Source organism: Pollachius pollachius (assembly GCF_949987615.1).
Source record: "Pollachius pollachius genome assembly, chromosome: 14".
In the NCBI taxonomy this organism is placed as follows: domain Eukaryota; kingdom Metazoa; phylum Chordata; class Actinopteri; order Gadiformes; family Gadidae; genus Pollachius; species Pollachius pollachius.
Window position 1 is genome coordinate 675,086 of NC_136947.1, and position 19,441 is coordinate 694,526.

At 47.6% G+C, this 19,441-nt stretch overlaps 1 protein-coding gene across 7 annotated transcripts in view; it reads right to left on the bottom strand.

Moving 5' to 3' along the window:
- Window positions 1–2,855: 2,855 nt before the first annotated feature.
- Window positions 2,856–19,441, bottom strand: part of rnf31 (ring finger protein 31) — a 31,903-nt gene continuing 15,317 nt past the window's right edge. For 5 of the 7 annotated variants that reach the window (XM_079750761.1, XM_079750758.1, XM_079750760.1 and 2 more), the window contains 12 exons: window positions 16,135–16,320; window positions 14,623–14,829; window positions 13,911–14,084; window positions 12,370–12,468; window positions 11,320–11,409; window positions 10,881–10,995; window positions 10,203–10,315; window positions 9,705–9,815; window positions 7,723–7,768; window positions 6,288–6,384; window positions 5,442–5,607; window positions 2,856–4,833 (listed from right to left, as the gene is read on the bottom strand). In XM_079750761.1, the coding sequence (XP_079606887.1) occupies window positions 4,783–4,833; window positions 5,442–5,607; window positions 6,288–6,384; window positions 7,723–7,768; window positions 9,705–9,815; window positions 10,203–10,315; window positions 10,881–10,995; window positions 11,320–11,409; window positions 12,370–12,468; window positions 13,911–14,084; window positions 14,623–14,829; window positions 16,135–16,320 (1,455 nt within the window). In that variant the 3' untranslated portion in view covers window positions 2,856–4,782. The remainder of the gene's footprint in view (window positions 4,834–5,441; window positions 5,608–6,287; window positions 6,385–7,722; window positions 7,769–9,704; window positions 9,816–10,202; window positions 10,316–10,880; window positions 10,996–11,319; window positions 11,410–12,369; window positions 12,469–13,910; window positions 14,085–14,622; window positions 14,830–16,134; window positions 16,321–19,441) is intronic. The other 2 variants (XR_013812384.1, XR_013812385.1) reach the window with 2 other exon arrangements.

The window sequence follows — 19,441 nt, forward strand, 5'->3', positions numbered from 1 at the left end:
AACAAATGACACTGGAACAACAGCTCCTGAATCTCACCTACTGCCTCTTTAATGTGAGTGACAACCTTTCACCATGTAGAACAATTTGTTTGTCCAAGTCAATCATCAATCCAGTTTTCCTAATTTGTTGAAGAAATCAAAGAGAAATTTGTTGCGGAAATCAAACTGTAAGCAAAGCAGCGACTAAAGCAGTCAACGATTAGTGCAGTCATTCTGGCTTCAGCGATTGACGGATACCAAAACGTATCTTAGCTTAAGCTGCAATCAGCAATTTTAACCCATCCTACTCTTACATGACGAAATTGTGATTTGATTTAGTCTCACAGTTTACATGCATTTGGATCTACAGCAAAGACCTGTAGTCTAAGAAATACACGAGATCCATGAGGCTCGGAAACAAATCGAAAACACAATTGAATCAAAGCAAAGTGTGTCAAGCTAAATTTGCCGAGTGCAGCTTTAAGCAGGATGTAATACACAATAGATCACAGATCACATTTTAACAGGGGATTTGAAATAGCACCAAAGCATGAATGAATGAATGAATGAACTCAAGAATGAATGAATTATTGATGGCGGCGTCCCCTTCTTCAGTCGAAGCCCTTTTGTTTGCTGTGCATGAAATATTAATGGGCCTTCAGTCAGAAGCATACACATGCAGCCTTCATCAGCTGTGTTGTAAAGCCCTCCCAGGACATCTTCCACTGCCCGTCTGGATCAGAGACAGCAGCTCCCCCAGCATGGATGGCAATGAGATTGTCAGATACACTTTATTGTTGCTGGGTGTGTATCTGTTCATGTGCGTGCGTGCGTGCGTGCGTGTGTGTATGTCGATAGATAGATAGCTAGCCAGAGTTTCTTTTTGCCATGTTTAACTAGTACAGGTTCATTGGATTCTCGGACCTGCTCTGCTACGTGTCTGTCCTATCGGCTAACAGTTGTTAAACACATTAGAATAAAAATGACGAACGCTAATGAATGAATGCAACCCATATGAATAAATATAACATCCAAATGAAACATAAATAAATATGTATGCATATGTATATGTTTATATGCATGTATGTATACATGAATGTGTATCTGTACGTACGTATGTATTTGAGTGTAGGTGTGTATGTTTGTTAGTATGAATGTATTTGTATGAAGGTGCGTATGTATGCTTGTATGAATGAATACATGCATGTACATTGGTGTATAGAGGTATGAGTGATGGATGGATGGAGTTGCAAAAAGGATGAAATACCTCAGCACATTAAAAGGTGAGATGAATGGCGAGTGAGTGAGTGAGTGAGTGAGTGAGTGAGTGAGTGAGTGAGTGAGTGTGGGGCTTCTGGTGTGAGAAAGGTTGAAAGGAAGAATCAAACGGATACAGTGCAAAGGGAACAACAATCCCAGCTGAAGCTGTTATCAATAACACATGGTTGCTTAGCAACTGTGCATTTTCTAAAGACTGCCAGCATGCAAACAAACGCACACACACACACACACACACACACACACACTTAATGTCATCTTTAAGCAGAATCCGATCAATTCATTAAACGCGTCAATTCAAATATCTAAAGTCAATATACTTTTTCTCTCTGTGTGTGTAAGACATATACGGCATGCTTATGGTGGACACTTTTGTCCAAAGCATCATAACAATTACATTTAGACTGCATGTCTAACCATGTTTAACGACAGCGTTAAGTCATAAATAAAATGTGGCATTTGAAATCAATTGCTATGACTCTTAACTGAATAACTGATGAACCGTTTCACCGTCACAAGACCTCCTCTAAGGCGGTAAATATAGCAACAGTCTTCCTGGTGCCTGACGTTCTTCTGGCGTTCCGGCCATCTTCATCCTGCCTACACTGGGCTCTCTGCATATTGAGCTGTCTGTCGCCGTCTGCGTCTGTTCTTGGCAGGCTACGCCGCTGTCGTTCTGCTGAGGGCCGTACCTAACCCTCTCTAACCAGGCAAGCTGTCCGTCATTAGCGTCAAGAGACACTTGATGAGATAGCGTGCCCGGTGAGTGAGTCATTACCCTCGAGTTAGCGGGAGAGACAGCTTGGTGCTCGACGTCAATCGGGTGAACTGACATTTACCGGGAGAGAGAGATGAACTAGTGGACCTGGCACGCAGGCCCATTGCAGGCTGTACTACAGGACGCTATGGTTTCATTTTCCGGGGCCGTTTTGTGTTTTAGTTGTTTTCTTTACAATATTTAAACCTACATAACAGTTGAATTACCATTGACCCTGTTGTTGAAGGACCAAAAGAGAACGCGAACCCCGGAACAATGAGGCAATGGTCCAACTTTTCAGATGGGGATTGCAGGTGCAGTCAAATAGATGTCACTGGCTGACAGACAGACGAGGTTAGCAAATACAACGGAAGAAGTACGGAGGGCCGTGGTGCTGCAATACAAAATAAAAACAATGCAATGTGTTGGTGTTCGATTGCAATAAGTCATCACCACCACTGAACCAAGCAATCATCTGCCCTAATAAGCACACAAAACATTGCATTTGTGAAAACATTATCCCCATGGACTCAATTTCTGAAGGAATTAACGTGAATGCCAAAAATGGTGACGCAAGTTTTACTGAAGAGACGACGACAACATTTAACTATTAACAGCAAGAAACCGTTAGGGGAACATTGCGTTGTCTGTCTTCAGCGGTTGTTAAAGAAAAAGTTTCCTTTGTTGAGTGCATTTGGTCCATAAATGGGTGCACGCCTTCCAAAACTACCGGCATCATTAGAATAATTGCTGAGAGGCCATTTCGATCATGTCCAAGCGCTCGATAAAAGCACCGCTATGAAGAGACAAACACAAACACTGTGACAGGACAGGTGATTTATTGGATTGAAGAGCTGTCAAAAAATAGCTACATTCTCTCTGTGGTGTTTACAAGTCGATTTTCAAAAGCATTTTATTAATGCTCCCAAAAAGGCAGAATCCAATTCATTGTCATTCGTAACAGCAATGGTCCTTGAAACTCACAATCTCTTTTGCAGAAGTGATACTTCAGGCAGAGTCAAGCACTCTTCGGTTCCGTTCAGGTTCCCTCTGAATGTCACCAAAAGTAGTTGAATAAAATCCACAGGAAAACTAATTTTCCATTGTCCTACTAGCAAATAAATATGACCTATAGATATGGCATACATTTGTGATTCGTGGCGGTTTATGTAATACGGCACATGCACATAAGCAAACAGTCCGTTAGATCTGATTTATTTACAAAGCAGAACAACCTTTGACGACAGAGCAGCAGTCCACAAAATATGAATTTAAATCAGGTGACGACGGTTCAAGTTTGATGTTGGACCACCACACTGAAGTAGCCGAAAGAAGCCTTTTTCATTTTCAAGTTTTCTTCCCGTTACTTTGGGGGGAGAAATGTTGGCAGACGTTCTCAGCTTAATATAACAACGTTTCACGAGCACATTGAACTGGTCGTATACATTAGACAAAATTGCATAAAAATAATTTAACCATTAATTCATGGTGCATGTTTGTTGTGTGACTTATCCAAAGTGACATATCCATTTTACAATCTATTTTTTGCATGATGCACTTGCATCTTTTACATGACAAACCAATGTCAATTCAGCGTGTGCAGTGAGCCAGTTAAAACTATTATTAACTCATTCCTATTCCCTTGGTGAAAAACTGAAAAGGACTTTCATTTGATTGTTGACTGCTTCATTTTTATTGGTCAGTTTGTTTTTCTCAATATCCACACCTGTAATGAAATGCCCAAAGCCACCTTGTTATATTGCTTTTGAGAAAGTAATTGCTGTGTGTGTGCGGATTCCCATGTCTTTCAAAGGCCAGGTTTGCCTGTACTGCACCTTAATCATACCTAAACATACACTCATCTTATACTCACAGTTAAGATACAAGCTGTGGCATTTTAACAAACGCCTCCAATTGCTTTTCCTTGAAATGTATCCATTTAGCTTTTCAAAGTACCCACATTAGGTAGGGCTTTGCCCAAATGGTAAGCCTCTCTATCGCTTTAATGTGCAGAAATCGCTGTTATTACTCCTGGATGCAGAGTATACGTTTGTACTTTTACCTGACTACCTTCTGGGCTGGCCATTCATTTATCGAGGAAAACCACAAACCTTGTCCACTCTCCCATTTCCTGTTCACTCTCATAACCCCCCCCCCCCCCCCCAAAACATCCGATGAAGCAAAGGAAAGTCTATCCAATGTACGAGGGAATCCAAGTCTCCATTCAATGTTAAAAAACAAACCAGCTTGACGCTGTGTAACCGCCCTTCCGTTACGCACCGGGATCGTACTTTGTTGTAGTTGTTCTCTGACTTCCTTCCCCAGCAGCTCGGCGTTCCCAGAGGAACCGTCCACCTCCTCGGCGTTCCCAGAGGAACCGTCCACCTTCTCGGCGTTCCCAGAGGAACCGTCCACCAGCTCGGCGTTCCCAGAGGAACCGTCCACCTCCTCGGCGTTCCCAGAGGAACCGTCACCTCCTCGGCGTTCCCAGAGGAAGCGTCCGGCCCTGTTAATTGTGCCGACCTTGGAGGAAACGTGGCGAGGTCGGGAACGCCGTCCAGGGAAAACATGGCGCCGGCTCCGATGCATCACTGTCTTGTACGCCGTGCGTCAAACTGCCCGCCGCTGTCAGGTCTGATGTCGGGGGGGGGGGGGGGTGTGTGTGTGTGTGTGTGTGTGTGTGGGGGGGGGGGGGTGGCGGGTGGGTGGGACCAATAGGGAAGACGGAGCGGGAGACGAGGTGGCGGTGTAGGGGGGTGCCGCGGTCCTCACTTGTTCCGTGGAACCTTGTCCCCCAGCGGGACCTCATGCATCAGTTTCTGCAGGGGGGGGGGTTAACATATGAGACTGCAGCTGGAGCAGATCGACAGAGCCATGATGTCTCTTGTGTAGAGCTACAGCGTGCACACTGCTGAATGGTAAGTGGACTGCATTTATAAAGCGCTCTTATCCAAAGCGCCTTACAGCATTCACCCATTCATGCACACATTCTCACACTGACGGCGGTGTCAGCCATTCAAGGCGACAGCCAGCTCGCAGGGAGCAGTCAGGGTGGGGCGTCTCGCTCAGGGACATCTCGACACTCAGCTAGGAGGAGACAGGGATCGAACCAGCAGCTTGCGGTAACCAGGCAACCCGCTCTGCCTCCTGAGCCACTGCCGTCCCACACTGGAGCTTGGGTCGGGTCCCAAATGCTGAGACCTTGCAGGACCGAACGCTGGTAAAGTACGGGACCAGGCCTACGGTACGTACCGTAATCCCAGCACAACAAAGGCGCTTTGTACACTTCGAAGAAAAGAACAGCAGCACACGCACTATTCCCCGTCGGGAGAACACACACAGCCGCTAACCTGGATGACGGATCGCCGGTCCCGTGTTGAAGGGGCGTTGTCATGACGACCCGGCCTCAGACGCCGACGGGGCTTACCTCCAGCAGGCGGTTGTAGTAGCCGAAGTCGTCCTCGCCCTCGCCGCGCGCGTCCTCCACCTGGTAGCGCCGGCAGGCCAGCCCCAGCTCGTTGGCGTTGAACAGCGGCGCCGGGTCGATGGAGTAGCCGTTGATCAGGCTCACCAGGTACTCCCGGTAGTGCTTCCTGGGTGGGGGACAGACGGACGGACGTGGTGAAACATGGCGGCCGCCGCGGCAGACGGTTCGACGAAGGGGACCGCCGGGGATGGAGCCGTGATTGGTCTGTCGTGGCGTGGCGAGTCTTGTGGGAGGAATTACGGTAACGGTCATCGGTTCCCCCTTTTGCTATTACTGTGAGATAATAGAATGCCTCAAACTGGTTTGGGTTGAAACCATCAACACGGTAGTGGAGCTCACAGAATGATGGGTGTTTCCTTCCTGACGCGACCACAGGCTCTGTAGAGGAGCCGGCAGCACTAGGATCATCAGCCCGTTCCATTACATTGTCTAAAAGATTACCCTTTGCCATCTTGTCAACAAACCCCCCCCCCCACACACACACACACACACACACACTCACTCAGAGGCCAGACGGACCTCAACACAAACGCACACCGTGGTGTTACAGCCCAGACAGAGAGAACACAACCGCGGGCACACAGACACACACACACTCAAACCCCCCCCGACACACACACACACACACACACACAGACACACACACACACACACACACACAGACAAGGCTTGCGGTAAAAGCAGTAACAGATCCGTCGGCCAATCAGAGGGCGTCCCCCATACGTCATCCGTGGACGGACGTGTGCAGTGTGGGCGCGGCGTTGTGTGGTTGCCACGGTAACGTACTCGCAGAGCCCGGCGTGGCCCGGCTGGGTCTGGGCCCCGCAGGCCGCGTCCGCCTGCTGGGCCGCCTCGTCCTTCTGCTCGATCACCCCGCACAGACCTGGGACGGAGACGGGGGGGACATGAGGGGACACAGGGGACACAGGGGACATGAGGGGACACAGGGGACATGAGGGGACACAGGGGACATGAGGGGACACAGGGGACATAGGGGACATGAGGGGACACAGGGGACATGAGGGGACATGAGGGGACACAGGGGACACAGGGGACATGAGGGGACACGAGGGGACACGTGGGGACATGAGGGGACATGAGGGGACACAGGGGACATGAGGGGACATGAGGGGACACAGGGGACATGAGGGGACACCAGGGGACATGAGGGGACACAGGGGACATGAGGGGACATCAGGGGACACCAGGGGACACCAGGGGACATCAGGGGACAGCAGGGGACATGAGGGGACATGAGGGGACATCAGGGGACATGAGGGGACATGAGGGGACATAAAGAGACACCAGGGGACATAAGGGGACACCAGGAGATATCAGGGGACACCAGGAGACACCAGGACACAACAGGAGACACAACAAGGCTGCTTTAAAAGAGAGTATTTCATTGCATCTTCCCGACTTCAGAGTTAGAAACACAATACATACATACTGTACATTTGAGGGGAGACTGCATCAGGTGACCCTGATCCTGTTCTCCAAATACCTGACTTCAGATATTCACTTCATCTAAAGTCTGATGGCAGACAAGCTCCAATATGGGTGAACGGAGGACTTCACTTTCATTCCCTTCAATTAGCTTCCACCAACCAGGTTGCTGGAGGCAGGGATGTGCAAGCGTGTAATTGGCTATTAACAGTGAACACAAACTTGGCCGGCAGACGTTGACTGTAAAAAAAATGTCTATAAAGGTTCCAAATCCACAAAGTGTATTCGGCCGCTGTGGAAATACACTAATCGAAAGCTTCATACACTCACGCAAATGAGTTTCCTTCAGCAGAATATATCTGTCTAACGAAGCAGGAACGAAGGTTATTTCTGGTTTCCTGGCCGCCCACCCCCCCCAGAAGATCTGCTGTGTCACGGTCCGACCACTGGGTCTGAGATTACCTAGCCCCCCTGGGTCAGGGGGCCTCGGACCACAAGGAGAGAGCGTCGCCTGGACCCGACACACACACTGCTATACACCCAGAGGGGGGCTCACACCAGGCCAACACCCTCCAAAATAACTATGGGTGTGTGTGTGTGTGTGTCTGTCCATGTGTGTCCGTGTGTGTCTGTCTGTCTGTGTACGTGTGTGTGTGTGTGTGTGTGTGTGTGTGTGTGTGTGTGTGTGTGTGTGTGTGTGTGTGTGTGTGTGTGTGTGTGTGTGTGTGTGTGTGTGTGTGTGTGTGTGTGTGTGTGTGTGTGTGTGTGTGTGTACCTGTCTGAGTCCCGGGCGGAGGGTCTGTATTAAAGGGCACTCCGTTCTGCAGAGAAACAAAACATGGAGGTTGTGAGAATGTGCAGTGTTTACAGAATTATTAATCCACCCCCGAGCACAAACATATCCAACTGCTATCTATTGGATTCTGTGTCCCCCAAGAAACAGAACTGACTATCTACTCAATCACTGCCTTATGTCTGCGTATAATCATCCCAATATCCCTCAAGTTTCCCGTCACGAGCTGAACTAATCCCTGAAGAGTTGCGCGAGCTTGCATCTTCTTCCAATCCCCGCAACATTCCTGCATTAAGGCAGCAATCGACTCTGCCCCAAGTTTGATCAACCATCACTCCTCTCAAGACACGAATCGCTCCTATTTCATGACTTTATCAATATTTTTTTTACTTTTTTATCCCAAACATTTTGTCGTGTTTACCCACTCCCACAAATGTATCGCTAGGAACACACACACACACACACAGCATCTCATATTTCAACTAAACCAGCCAGCCGCAGTTTTGAGTTCATACAAGTATCCCCCCCACCACGCCTCCACACGTCTTCAAAGTTGCCTCAACTGTGTTTTCCCGTTCTAATCTTCCCGTTATTATTCCATCGCAGTACAACAGCTGTACCCCCCCCCCCCCAGGGGGGTCTTATTAGAGTCAGTCAGCTGTTGACAGGGGCCCCTCCGGGGGAGCGCGGCTGAAAGGCCTCCCGTCGGAGCGCCGGAGACGGGCGCCGTGGCGACGGGCGCCGTGGCGACGGGCGCCGGCGTGTGGGTCTGGGAGGATGCTGCAGTCTGAAAGGTCACGACCTCTAAAGTCTTTGGTTTCGGTTTTACTGCGCTAGGATTGGCTCTTGAGGCTGTAACGCCTTGCACACAGTTAATCCGTTATCGGCGTGTTCTCAAAGGCTGTTTAAGAGGGTTTTCATAACAATACGGTCACCGTGATGGGGGGTCTGCTGGTATGGGGGGCTCCTCCCACGAGACACTCTGGGAGGAGACGTTGACGGACTGCAGGAGGGGGTCTATCGGTGGGCTGAGTACAGGGAACTCACTGCAGCCATTAAAGGCCAATGAGGGCCCTCCATGTGCGTCACAAACCAGGCCTCTTATCTGGGCCAACACAGCTTGTTGGATTCTGTTTGGATTCCTATCAGGGCCTGAGCTGTGCCCTGAGGGCACCGCAAACACAACGGACATGGATGGAGTTGGCTGGCCCTGATGCACACATCATGGGAGAGATGGTTAGTTAGAGATGGTTAGTTAGTGATGGTGAGGTTAGAGATGGTTAGTCAGTGATGGTTAGTTAGAGATAGTTAGTCAGAGATGGTTAGTTAGAGATGGTTAGTTAGTGATGGTTAGTTAGAGATGGTTAGTTAGAGATGGTGAGGTTAGAGATGGTTAGTTAGTGATGGTGAGGTTAGAGATGGTTAGTTAGAGATGGTTAGTCAGAGATGGTTAGTCAGAGATGGTTAGTCAGAGATGGTTAGTCAGAGATGGTTAGTTAGTGATGGTTAGTTAGAGATGGTTAGTTAGAGATGGTTGGTTAGAGATGGTTAGTTAGAGATGGTGAGGTTAGAGATGGTTAGTCAGAGATGGTTAGTTAGTGATGGTTAGTTAGAGATGGTTAGTTAGAGATGGTTAGTTAGAGATGGTTAGTAAGAGATGGTTAGTTAGAGATGGTTAGTTAGAGATGGTTAGTTAGAGATGGTTAGTAAGAGATGGTTAGTTAGAGATGGTTAGTTAGTGATGGTTAGTTAGTGATGGTTAGTAAGAGATGGTTAGTTAGAGATGGTTAGTTAGTGATGGTTAGTTAGTGATGGTCAGGTTACATCATGAGCCGTGGCCTAGGTGGCCCGTCGGAACGGTATCTGTCGGAATACAGACACAGGACGAAGGGTAAAAGGTGTGTGTGTGTGTGTGTGTGTGTGTGTGTGTGTGTGTGTGTGTGTGTGTGTGTGTGTGCGTGTACCTGCAGCAGGGCCTGCAGTCTGCTAGGCTCCCAGTCTCGGAGATAGAAGAGGCAGTCTCTGGGGTGATGGGCGTGCAGCCCTGACACACTGCACTGGTCCACTGCACAGGTCTGGGGCCGCAGACAGACAGGGGCCCGAGGAGAGAGGACAGGAGGGAAGGAAAACGCTCAGCATTTCACACATCACGACAACCTGCACCGTTAAATGGGAAACATGTTCTAATGAAGATAATAAGAGATGAATACATCCTATTAGATATATCATATAAATATTGTGAGACTACGATCAACCTCCAAACATTAAAACGTAATAATAAAAAGTAATAAATGTTCTGCATCAACAAATCTACACCACGGCTTCAAAATGTCTTCATATACTGTTCAAATCGAGCAAACAAAATGGTTTGGCATGTACTCTGCCACCCAGGGTCGCGATACACCAGATGAGAATCACTGCAGTATGGAACCAGCCCCACCTCCACAACCCCCACTACTTACAGTGTGGAAGGGGTTGTTGCATCCGCTGCAGAACTGGTAGCGGCACTGGGAGCAGCAGAAGTGCATGCAGCCTCCCTTGGACAGAGCATACTGGAAGCGACAGTTTGGGCAAGCTGGGGAGAGGCAGAGGGGTAATGAGGGAAGGCTGAGGGCCAAAGCATCACCTGAGAAGATAGGCTCTCTCTCTCTCTCTCTCTCTCTCTCTCTCTCTCTCTCTCTCTCTCTCTCTCTCTCTCTCTCTCTCTCTCTCTCTCTCTCTCTCTCTCTCTCTCTCTCTCTCTCTCTCTCTCTCTCTCTCTCTCTCTCTCTCTCTCTCTCTCTCTCTCTCTCTCTCTCTCTCTCTCTCTCTCTCTCTCCAGAAGGCACAGTGCGTCAGACAGACAAAGATTGACAGGTTTTAATTCTTGAAGGCGAACGCCAACTCACCACTTTCACTCAGAGAAGAAGAAAATAAATTTAAAGAGGATGGGTTACTATCGATGTACAAAGAGACAACTTTGTCTTGAACCTTCCTTTGGTGCACATATGCAGTGGGTGTCTGTGATGTGTATGGCCACTGGAGTTACAGAGAGAGAGGAAGGAGAGAGAGGAAGGAGAGAGAGAGGAAGGAGAGAGAGAGGAAGGAGAGAGAGAGGAAGGAGAGAGAGGAAGGAGAGAGAGAAAGGAGAGAGAACTGACTGATCCCGTTGTCCCGGAGGTATCCCGCCAGGCCCTGTCTCTGGTACTCCGGGTCGTTCTCCCTCTTCCAGGACTGGTACTGCTCACAGGACAGGCCGGCATGCTGGGACTCCCACTGTGGACATCATCATCCTCATCATCATCATCATCATCCTCATCATCACCATCCTCATCATCAGAGTTTCAGACCTTTGGATAAGCAGTAAAGATCTGGACTAGTATTTATGAATGCTAGCATTGATTATAGCATATGCATAACTGTATTATGACTGTAATTGACTATGCATCATGTACTTGTGATGAACATGTGATCTTACACATGATGTGCAATGGGTCCCAACATGGGTTGACAGAGAGAGGAAAGTCTAGCAACCGTCACTGCTACATTTTCAGATCACAGCGTAACACTTGGTTAAACCTCGTTAAAACGAGCACTTACAGGTTTTTTGCACTGGGCACAGAAGCTCTTGCGGCACTGAAAGCAGGTGACCTTGAGCTGGTGGCCGTCGTAGATGAAGCCGTAGGAACACTGGGGACGTAGAGCAGAGTGGTGGACAGGCTTTTACCGGCGAGGTGCTAATGCACAGCCATCATTAACTTAATGTGCGGCACCTGTACCTCCCAACACTACTGCTACACCTCTGCGAAGGCCTGTAAGGTTGTGCACGTGGGAGGGTGAATGCGTGCGTCAGTGCATGTGGTTGGTGTTTGAGTGTGCCCGTGTGTGTATGACCATGCGCGCCTCGGTGTACATGTGTGTGTAGACGTGTGTGCGTACGTTTGTGTGTGTGTTGGTGTATTTGTTCTTGTATGCGTGTAGGCATGTGTGTGCGTGCATGTGAGCACATGTGTGTGCATGTGTGGGTGTATGCGTGTTTATATGTGTGTGTGTGTGTGTGTGTGCGTGTGTGTTTGTGCGTGCGTGTATTTGTGTGCTCGTGCGTGCATGCGTGTGTGTGCATGTGTATATGCGTGTGCATGTGCATGTGTTTGTGTATGCGTGTGCATGTGTATATGCTTGTGCATGTGCATGTGTTTGTGTATGCGTATGCATGTGTGTATGTGTATGCATGTGTGTGCGTGTCTGTACATGCGTGTGCATGTGTTTGTGTATGCGTGTGCATGTGTGTGCGTGTCTGTTCATGCGTGTGCGTGTGTTTGTGTATGCGTGTGCATGTGTGTATGTGCGTGCGTGTGTGTGTGTATGTGCGTGCGTGTCTGTATGTGCGTGCGTGTCTGTGTGTGTCTGTGTGTGCGTGTCTGTGTGTGTACATGCGTGTGCGCGTGTGTGCGTGTCTGTGTGTGTACATGCGTGTGCATGTGCGTGTGCGTGTGTGTGTGTGTGTGTGTGCATGTGTGTATGTGCGTGCGTGTCTGTGTGTGTACATGCGTGTGTGTGTGTGTGTGTGTCTGTGTGTGTACATGCGTGTGTGTGTGCGTGTGCGTGTGTGTGTGTGTGTGTGTGTGCGGGCGCTGGCTGCCTACTCACGTGGCTGCACCAGAGGAACTTGGGGTCCTTAATGAGCGCCTGCTCCGTCAGCTTCTTGTGGAACAGCTCGTACACCTCGGGCTCCAGACACTCCCGCAGCTACGGGCCAGAGGAACACCACCACCATGAAGGGATCCCACTCCCGGGGGAGGACTTCCCTCTGTCGCACGCTATGCTTATTTCACATCTTTCACGTTGTCGTCCGTCGCTGCAAAAGTCGCCATGTGTCCCACATCCACTCGCTCGTAGCTTCAAACAACCTGGACACATCTCTCGTGGATGCTGACCGATAGCGGTTTGATCCATAAAACCACATCCTTTAACCGGTATATTTTACAAATTAAAAAACGTTAGCCAGCTTGTACTTTGTCGATAGTATGGAGGGTACTGCGGACCCTCTCTGAACCCCTAGGGCCGGCCAGCCCGCTGAGGCGCTCTGGTTGACGACACACAGCTGCATAGCCAGTTAGGTCCCGTCCACACGGGGCCTAACTGGCTATGCAGCTGTGCGTCGTCAACTAGAGCGCCTCCGCCGGAGCCAGACAGGCCCCGTCCACACGGGCGAAAGCCGTTTTCCTTTGATGCGTTTCAGGAATAGCTCCGTAAAGATGGACTCACTGGGAAAACGCATCGAGCTGTAGAAACGCTGCAGTGCATGTTCAAGGCACTGGTTCTCCACAAAATAAGGTAGAGAACTAGTGCAAGCCTGCGCGCCTTATAAACATCAACGCAACTCTTACGTCGCCCAGCTGGTGGTGGGGGGGGGCGTGGACGTCATTGTTTGTGTGTCAGGCGTCCACACGAATCCTAACACGGAACCGCAAACGTCATATTTTTAACTTATCCACCCTGGGACCTGGTTTCAGAAAAGAGCGCATTCAGGCACCGAAAACACCGGATCCGTCTGGACGGTCGGCCAAACGCACAAGACCAGGGGTCTCAAACTCGCAGCCCGGGGGCCAATTGAGGCCCGCGGGATGATATTTTGTGTCCCCCCACTTGAATCAAAGCTTAGTGTTAGTGCGGCCTGCGCGTTGTTGTCAAACGCACCTTTTTGCTGAGTGGCTTGCCACGCTTTTTTATCACTTGTGATAAGATGACCAGATGTCCCGGTTTTGCCGGGACAGTCCGAATTTTGAGTTGCGTGTCCTGAGTCCCGACAAAAGCCAAAGGCCGCTAGAATGTCCCGGTTTCCACCAACCGCTATGAAATGTCCCCTGTTGTCAGCGATTACATAGCCAACGTGATCTAATTACAGCCCGATCATTAACTTAGATTGGGTCAGTTGTGCTCCTTTGTTCTGTGAACTACTTGATGTGGCCCCGCCTGACCCAGACTCTACCTCCAGGGGCCCCCAGGTTAGTTGAGTTTGAGACCCCTGCGCAAGACGTTTTCACCCAAACATCTGTTCCGTGTGGACGGCGCCTTGGATTGGGCAGAACACCGTTATAGAGAGGAGGGGGGCTCCGTCTCACACAACACGACTTCAAAGCAAAGGACGCCACAATAACAACCGGCCTGCGGGCCGGGCGGGGGGGTACCTGGATGTCCAGGGTGGAGAAGTAGCTGTTGAGGTGCTCGGGGTCGTTGATGTCGGGCTCCCAGCACACGGGGCACACCATGTCGCGGATGTGCTTGTCGCGCACCACGATGGTGAAGTGCTGGCGGAAGCAGCCGCAGCACACAGAGCACTGGCACGACGTCAGGGACTGCATCTGGAGACGGGGGGGGGGGGGGAATTAGAGAGGCAAACGAGCGGATTTCAGCTCATTCCTGATTGTTTTCATACCATTCATTTTTTTATTATTTTTCTCCATTTCTTATTTTAAAGGAAATTCAGCAATCATTTCCAATTAGAGGTTGATTTCTAAGTGAAAGTAAAAACAGGTCCATTTCTTTTATTATATACATTTTTCTCTTGTATATTATATCTATATTTTTCTTTCTAGTATAAAGGTGACATCTCAGCAATACAAGAGATTATAGTCAATTATTCAAATAAAATTAAACAAAAAAAATATCATAATATATATATATATAATGAATTCTGTTTTTGTTCAATTATTTTTAATTGACTATAATCGATGATATAATTATTTTATAGAGGACTCCGAGTTCAAGCAGAAGAGACACCAGGATGCTGCCTCTCTGAACCGCAGCCTGTTGAGGGCCCTGTCGGCCGCGGGCGCCGCTCAGTCCGGGCGGGGCGGGGTCAACGGCTCAACACATTAGTAGCCTTCGTGCGTCCCGTACCTTGCTGTGAGGAAAGATGGACAGACAGATGGGACACTCTTTGGCCAGGACCCTCTTGATGAACTCCCTGTCGTGGGACTCTCGCACCGCCTGCACCACGTCCTCCAGGCAGTAGGTGGCGTTGCTCTCCAGCAGCAGGGAGAGGGCCAGCTCACAGCGCCCCCAGCTGGGCAGGTCGTACACCGCCAGCAGACGTCTGCAGGTGCGCTGCAGGGGGAGACGCTCGGTCACGGACTAAACGCTGCGTTTAGGCACTGGACCCATCAACGGAAATGTGTCCGCACTATTCCTGTACGCAATGCATTTTTTGTTGTGTAACATATCTTTTTGATACGTGTGTATATGTGACGGGTGAACAATGGGGATGATAAAACAAAGAGTATGGTTTGTAAAGCATAATGTATGTTACATGTGTGATAGATAGAGAACACATGTGTATTAAGATCACACATGTAATATTACATAGAACTTTTGTGGTCTTGTAGAAACAAGTAGCCTTGTTTTTATTTTGTGCCGAAACGATTAAGGGTTAATTTACATCTGTTTAGCAAGTCTTGAAAATAAGTCTAGTACTTAAAGTAATGAAAACACAAGGGGCGTATATAATCCCACGCGGACACACAATCTGGCCCCTTTAAGTTGATCATCTGCAAAGAGATGTGTCCAAAGAGGCGTAGGTAGGAGAAATACAGATCACCTCCGCAATACGCTTCACTAGGGGCTCACTGAAGCACTTGAAGCGGACGGTGAGGTGTGCTTGAGGCTGGTGCTGTGGCTGGTGGGTATCGGTGTGCAGCTGCCTTCACGGTCCCTAGGTTCTACCATCAGAGAGTTCATAGAGTTGGGTAATATAATCCTGGTTGTTGTTTCACAGCACGCGTAGGAAGCAGTACTCTCTTGTGTTAGAATATACCTGAGATTGTCGGCTTTTAGGGTGCAGTGTGTAGTATTTAGTGTAGCAGACTGGACTTGGCGGTAATGGAATCTAATATTCATAAGCATGTTTAACTAAGTGTATCATCCCTTGAAAATAAGGACTGTTGTGTTTGTCATGACCTTAAAATGTAGCAGCGCCCTGTTCCTACAGTGGTCCAGAACAGACAAATGGCTCTAGACAGGACGCAATTTAAATTAATAATCATGATCGCTTTTTTCTTTCTAGTAAGTTTTGAACTATAGCTTTACAGACTAAATAATTTAGCACAATTTATAAGTCTCCTCACTTGACACTTTTCAGATACTTGCTGTTGTTTTGGACTACAACATCAATTTCATCAATACTGGTACCTGTACAGGCCACAGACCAGTACAGGCCACCCTAGCTTCTCCTTCATAACTGGAAAGTCAGGACGAGGAGTCGTTGTGGGAAACTCAGTTGGTCGCAATGTTCAAACACACCACTAGATGGCACCAAACCCTACACACTGCAGCTTTAAGCCTCCTCATCCACCCTCTGTTTCAGAGCGCGACGATGACGCAACACATTCAAATCAACAGTTTCCAACCAGGCACCTGCTTGTCCGGGTGCCGCACGTCTATAGGCTGCTCGGGCTTGTCGCTCCACATGCGCTGGTGGAACGACTCCAGCAGGGGGCGCTGCAGCAGGGCCAGGGCGCCGTGCAGCTCCCCGCGGCTCTGCCGGAGCACCTCGTGGCACAGCTGCTCGTCCTCGAAGCCCAGCGAGCTCAGCTCCTTCACCTGGAGGAGACGGGGGGGACTGTGACAACGTATGGTACACGCCTGTGTTCCAACACAGCTACTACCGTTAAGGTCAGGGGCGAGTCTAGGTTCTGACTTTTCGGTGGGCTCAGCCCCAGGAAGCGGGGGGGGGGGGGTTATTGTCAGAAAGGCACAGACCTTTTGTAACAGTTTAACCCCAGTTAAACTCACAATACCAATGAGTAAGGAGGAAAGGATTAAACATCATAGTTGTGATTTCCTGCATTCTGCTGCATTTTAGGGTGACCTGGTGGAGGTCCTACATTTATTTTGGTGGGGGGTAAATCTATGTATTTATCTATCAATCCAACATATTGTATTTTTGAACAGACTGCTGGTTTATTGTCAGAAAAGCACAGACCTTTTGTAACAGTTTAACCCCAGTTAAACTCACAATACCAATGAGTAAGGAGGAAAGGATTAAACATCATAGTTGTGATTTCCTGCATTCTGCTGCATTTTAGGGTGACCTGGTGGAGGTCCTACATTTATTTTGGTGGGGGGTAAATCTATGTATTTATCTATCAATCCAACATATTGTATTTTTGAACAGACTGCTGGTTTATTGTCAGAAAAGCACAGACCTTTTGTAACAGTTTAACCCCAGTTAAACTCACAATACCAATGAGTAAGGAGGAAAGGATTAAACATCATAGTTGTGATTTCCTGCATTCTGCTGCATTTTAGGGTGACCTGGTGGAGGTCCTACATTTATTTTGGTGGGGGGTAAATCTATGTATTTATCTATCAATCCAAAATATTGTATTTTTGAACAGACTGCTGGTTTATTGTCAGAAAAGCACAGACCTTTTGTAACAGTTTAACCCCAGTTAAACTCACAATACCAATGAGTAAGGAGGAAAGGATTAAACATCATAGTTGTGCTTTCCTGCATTCTGCTGCATTTTAGGGTGACCTGGTGGAGGTCCTACATTTATTTTGGTGGGGGGTAAATCTATGTATTTATCTATCAATCCAACATATTGTATTTTTGAACAGACTGCTGGTTTATTGTCAGAAAAGCACAGACCTTTTGTAACAGTTTAACCCCAGTTAAACTCACAATACCAATGAGTAAGGAGGAAAGGATTAAACATCATAGTTGTGATTTCCTGCATTCTGCTGCATTTTAGGGTGACCTGGTGGAGGTCCTACATTTATTTTGGTGGGGGGTAAATCTATGTATTTATCTATCAATCCAACATATTGTATTTTTGAACAGACTGCTGGTTTATTGTCAGAAAAGCACAGACCTTTTGTAACAGTTTAACCCCAGTTAAACTCACAATACCAATGAGTAAGGAGGAAAAGATTAAACATCATAGTTGTGACTTCCTGCATTCTGCTGCATTTTAGGGTGACCTGGTGGAGGTCCTACATTTATTTTGGTGGGGGGTAAATCTATGTATTTATCTATCAATCCAACATATTGTATTTTTGAACAGTCTGCTGGTTTATTGTCAGAAAAGCACAGACCTTTTGTAACAGTTTAACCCCAGTTAAACTCATAATACCAATGAGTAAGGAGGAAAGGATTAAACACATTTTGGCTAGTCTCTAGCTCTTTAAGAAGAACTAAATTGTTTATAACTTAACCTTTTTATCTGAGTTATAGACAATAGGATCAGCTAAAAAATGCAGTTCTGAACCACTAAAGTGATGAAAGGAAAGAAGACTGTTTGGATGAAGGAGTAATCAAATGGATGTGAACTGTAATAAGAAATTTGAGGTATAATAAATTTCCTTTGGGTAATTTTTACTCAGATGACCATATTTCCCCATTTTTTTGTATTTACAGTTACTGAAACACATTGGTTTTCAAAGTAAACTATACATGATAAATATGGAAATTGGATACTAAAATTGTGAAGACCAAGTAAAATGCGAACTTCAAAACAAATATTGTTTCATTGATATCAGAATATTGTTATTATTAAATTATCAACAAACATTTTTACAAGACTTGTGACGCAAGAAAGTACAACATGTACTAGATTAATACTATGAGAAACAGACCACTATTTCGGGAGCACTAAACTGCGTCGCCTCACTTTCAGGGACCCATACATTGTTATAGAACTTGTGATGCAAAAAGGACCTTTTTGCATCACTATGTTAGGTGCGCTCATGCTGCATTTTTGATTTTGTCAAACAGGAGACGCCCACCCACCAATCAGAGGTAAGAGATTCCTGCAGGAAGGTTGCGCTCGATTTCACAAGCCCATTTGAGCCTATTCATTAGTGTACAGCACCCATCCTCCCACTGCTTGTGTAAAAATGGAAGAATATTAGATTTGAGGACGAAACGATAGGGTAGGCTAAGGCAAGTTTTGGGTGGGCTTGAGCCCACCCAAAACAGGTCTAGCTTCGCCACTGGTTAAGGTCATACATGTAGTTTCTTACTCGCGGGCCTGGTTTGTTAGTTGTCTTCGGTGATTAAAAACGAATAATTTGGCAGTGTTCAAATCATCGATCATTTGTGTGAGTTATGTGAAATCTTTTAAGTGTGAATATTTAGTATATATCCACTGTTTTGTATACTAATAAAAAAGCCCATGTCTGAATATTTGCTACTCGTTACCCGTAAACCCCGAACATTTGCCTTTGTTTTCTAGCTCCACCTAGTGAAAAATAAAACGTGAGCCATACAATGTCTAGAGGGGGTCATTCATGACAGAAGCCCGGTCTCAGACCGAGATCTTCAAGCCCTTAATCGCTGCACACCATAAAGAGGACCATAAAACAAGTTGAGCACCCTTCTGTGTTCCCTTGGCCTTGTTTGGCCATGATCAAAAGTAAGTCAAGTACAGCCTCATTCATCCGTCATCCGTTTCCAAACTCCCCTCGCCGGTATCTCACCACTTCAACGCTAAATACTTCGACCGTTGGATAAGCCGAGCACCGGCCGACATGCTGCTCTACAAGGCTCTGCTCCGGCAGCAGGGACAGCGCCAGCTCACAGCGCCCCCAGCTGGCCAGGGGGCGCTCTACTGCTCTACATTCTGCTCTCTAACAGCGTCCGTGCAGAGGGACTCTTAAAGGGTAATTCCGGTGTAAAATGGATTTGGGATATGTTTTGTATGATAACGAGTTGAACGTT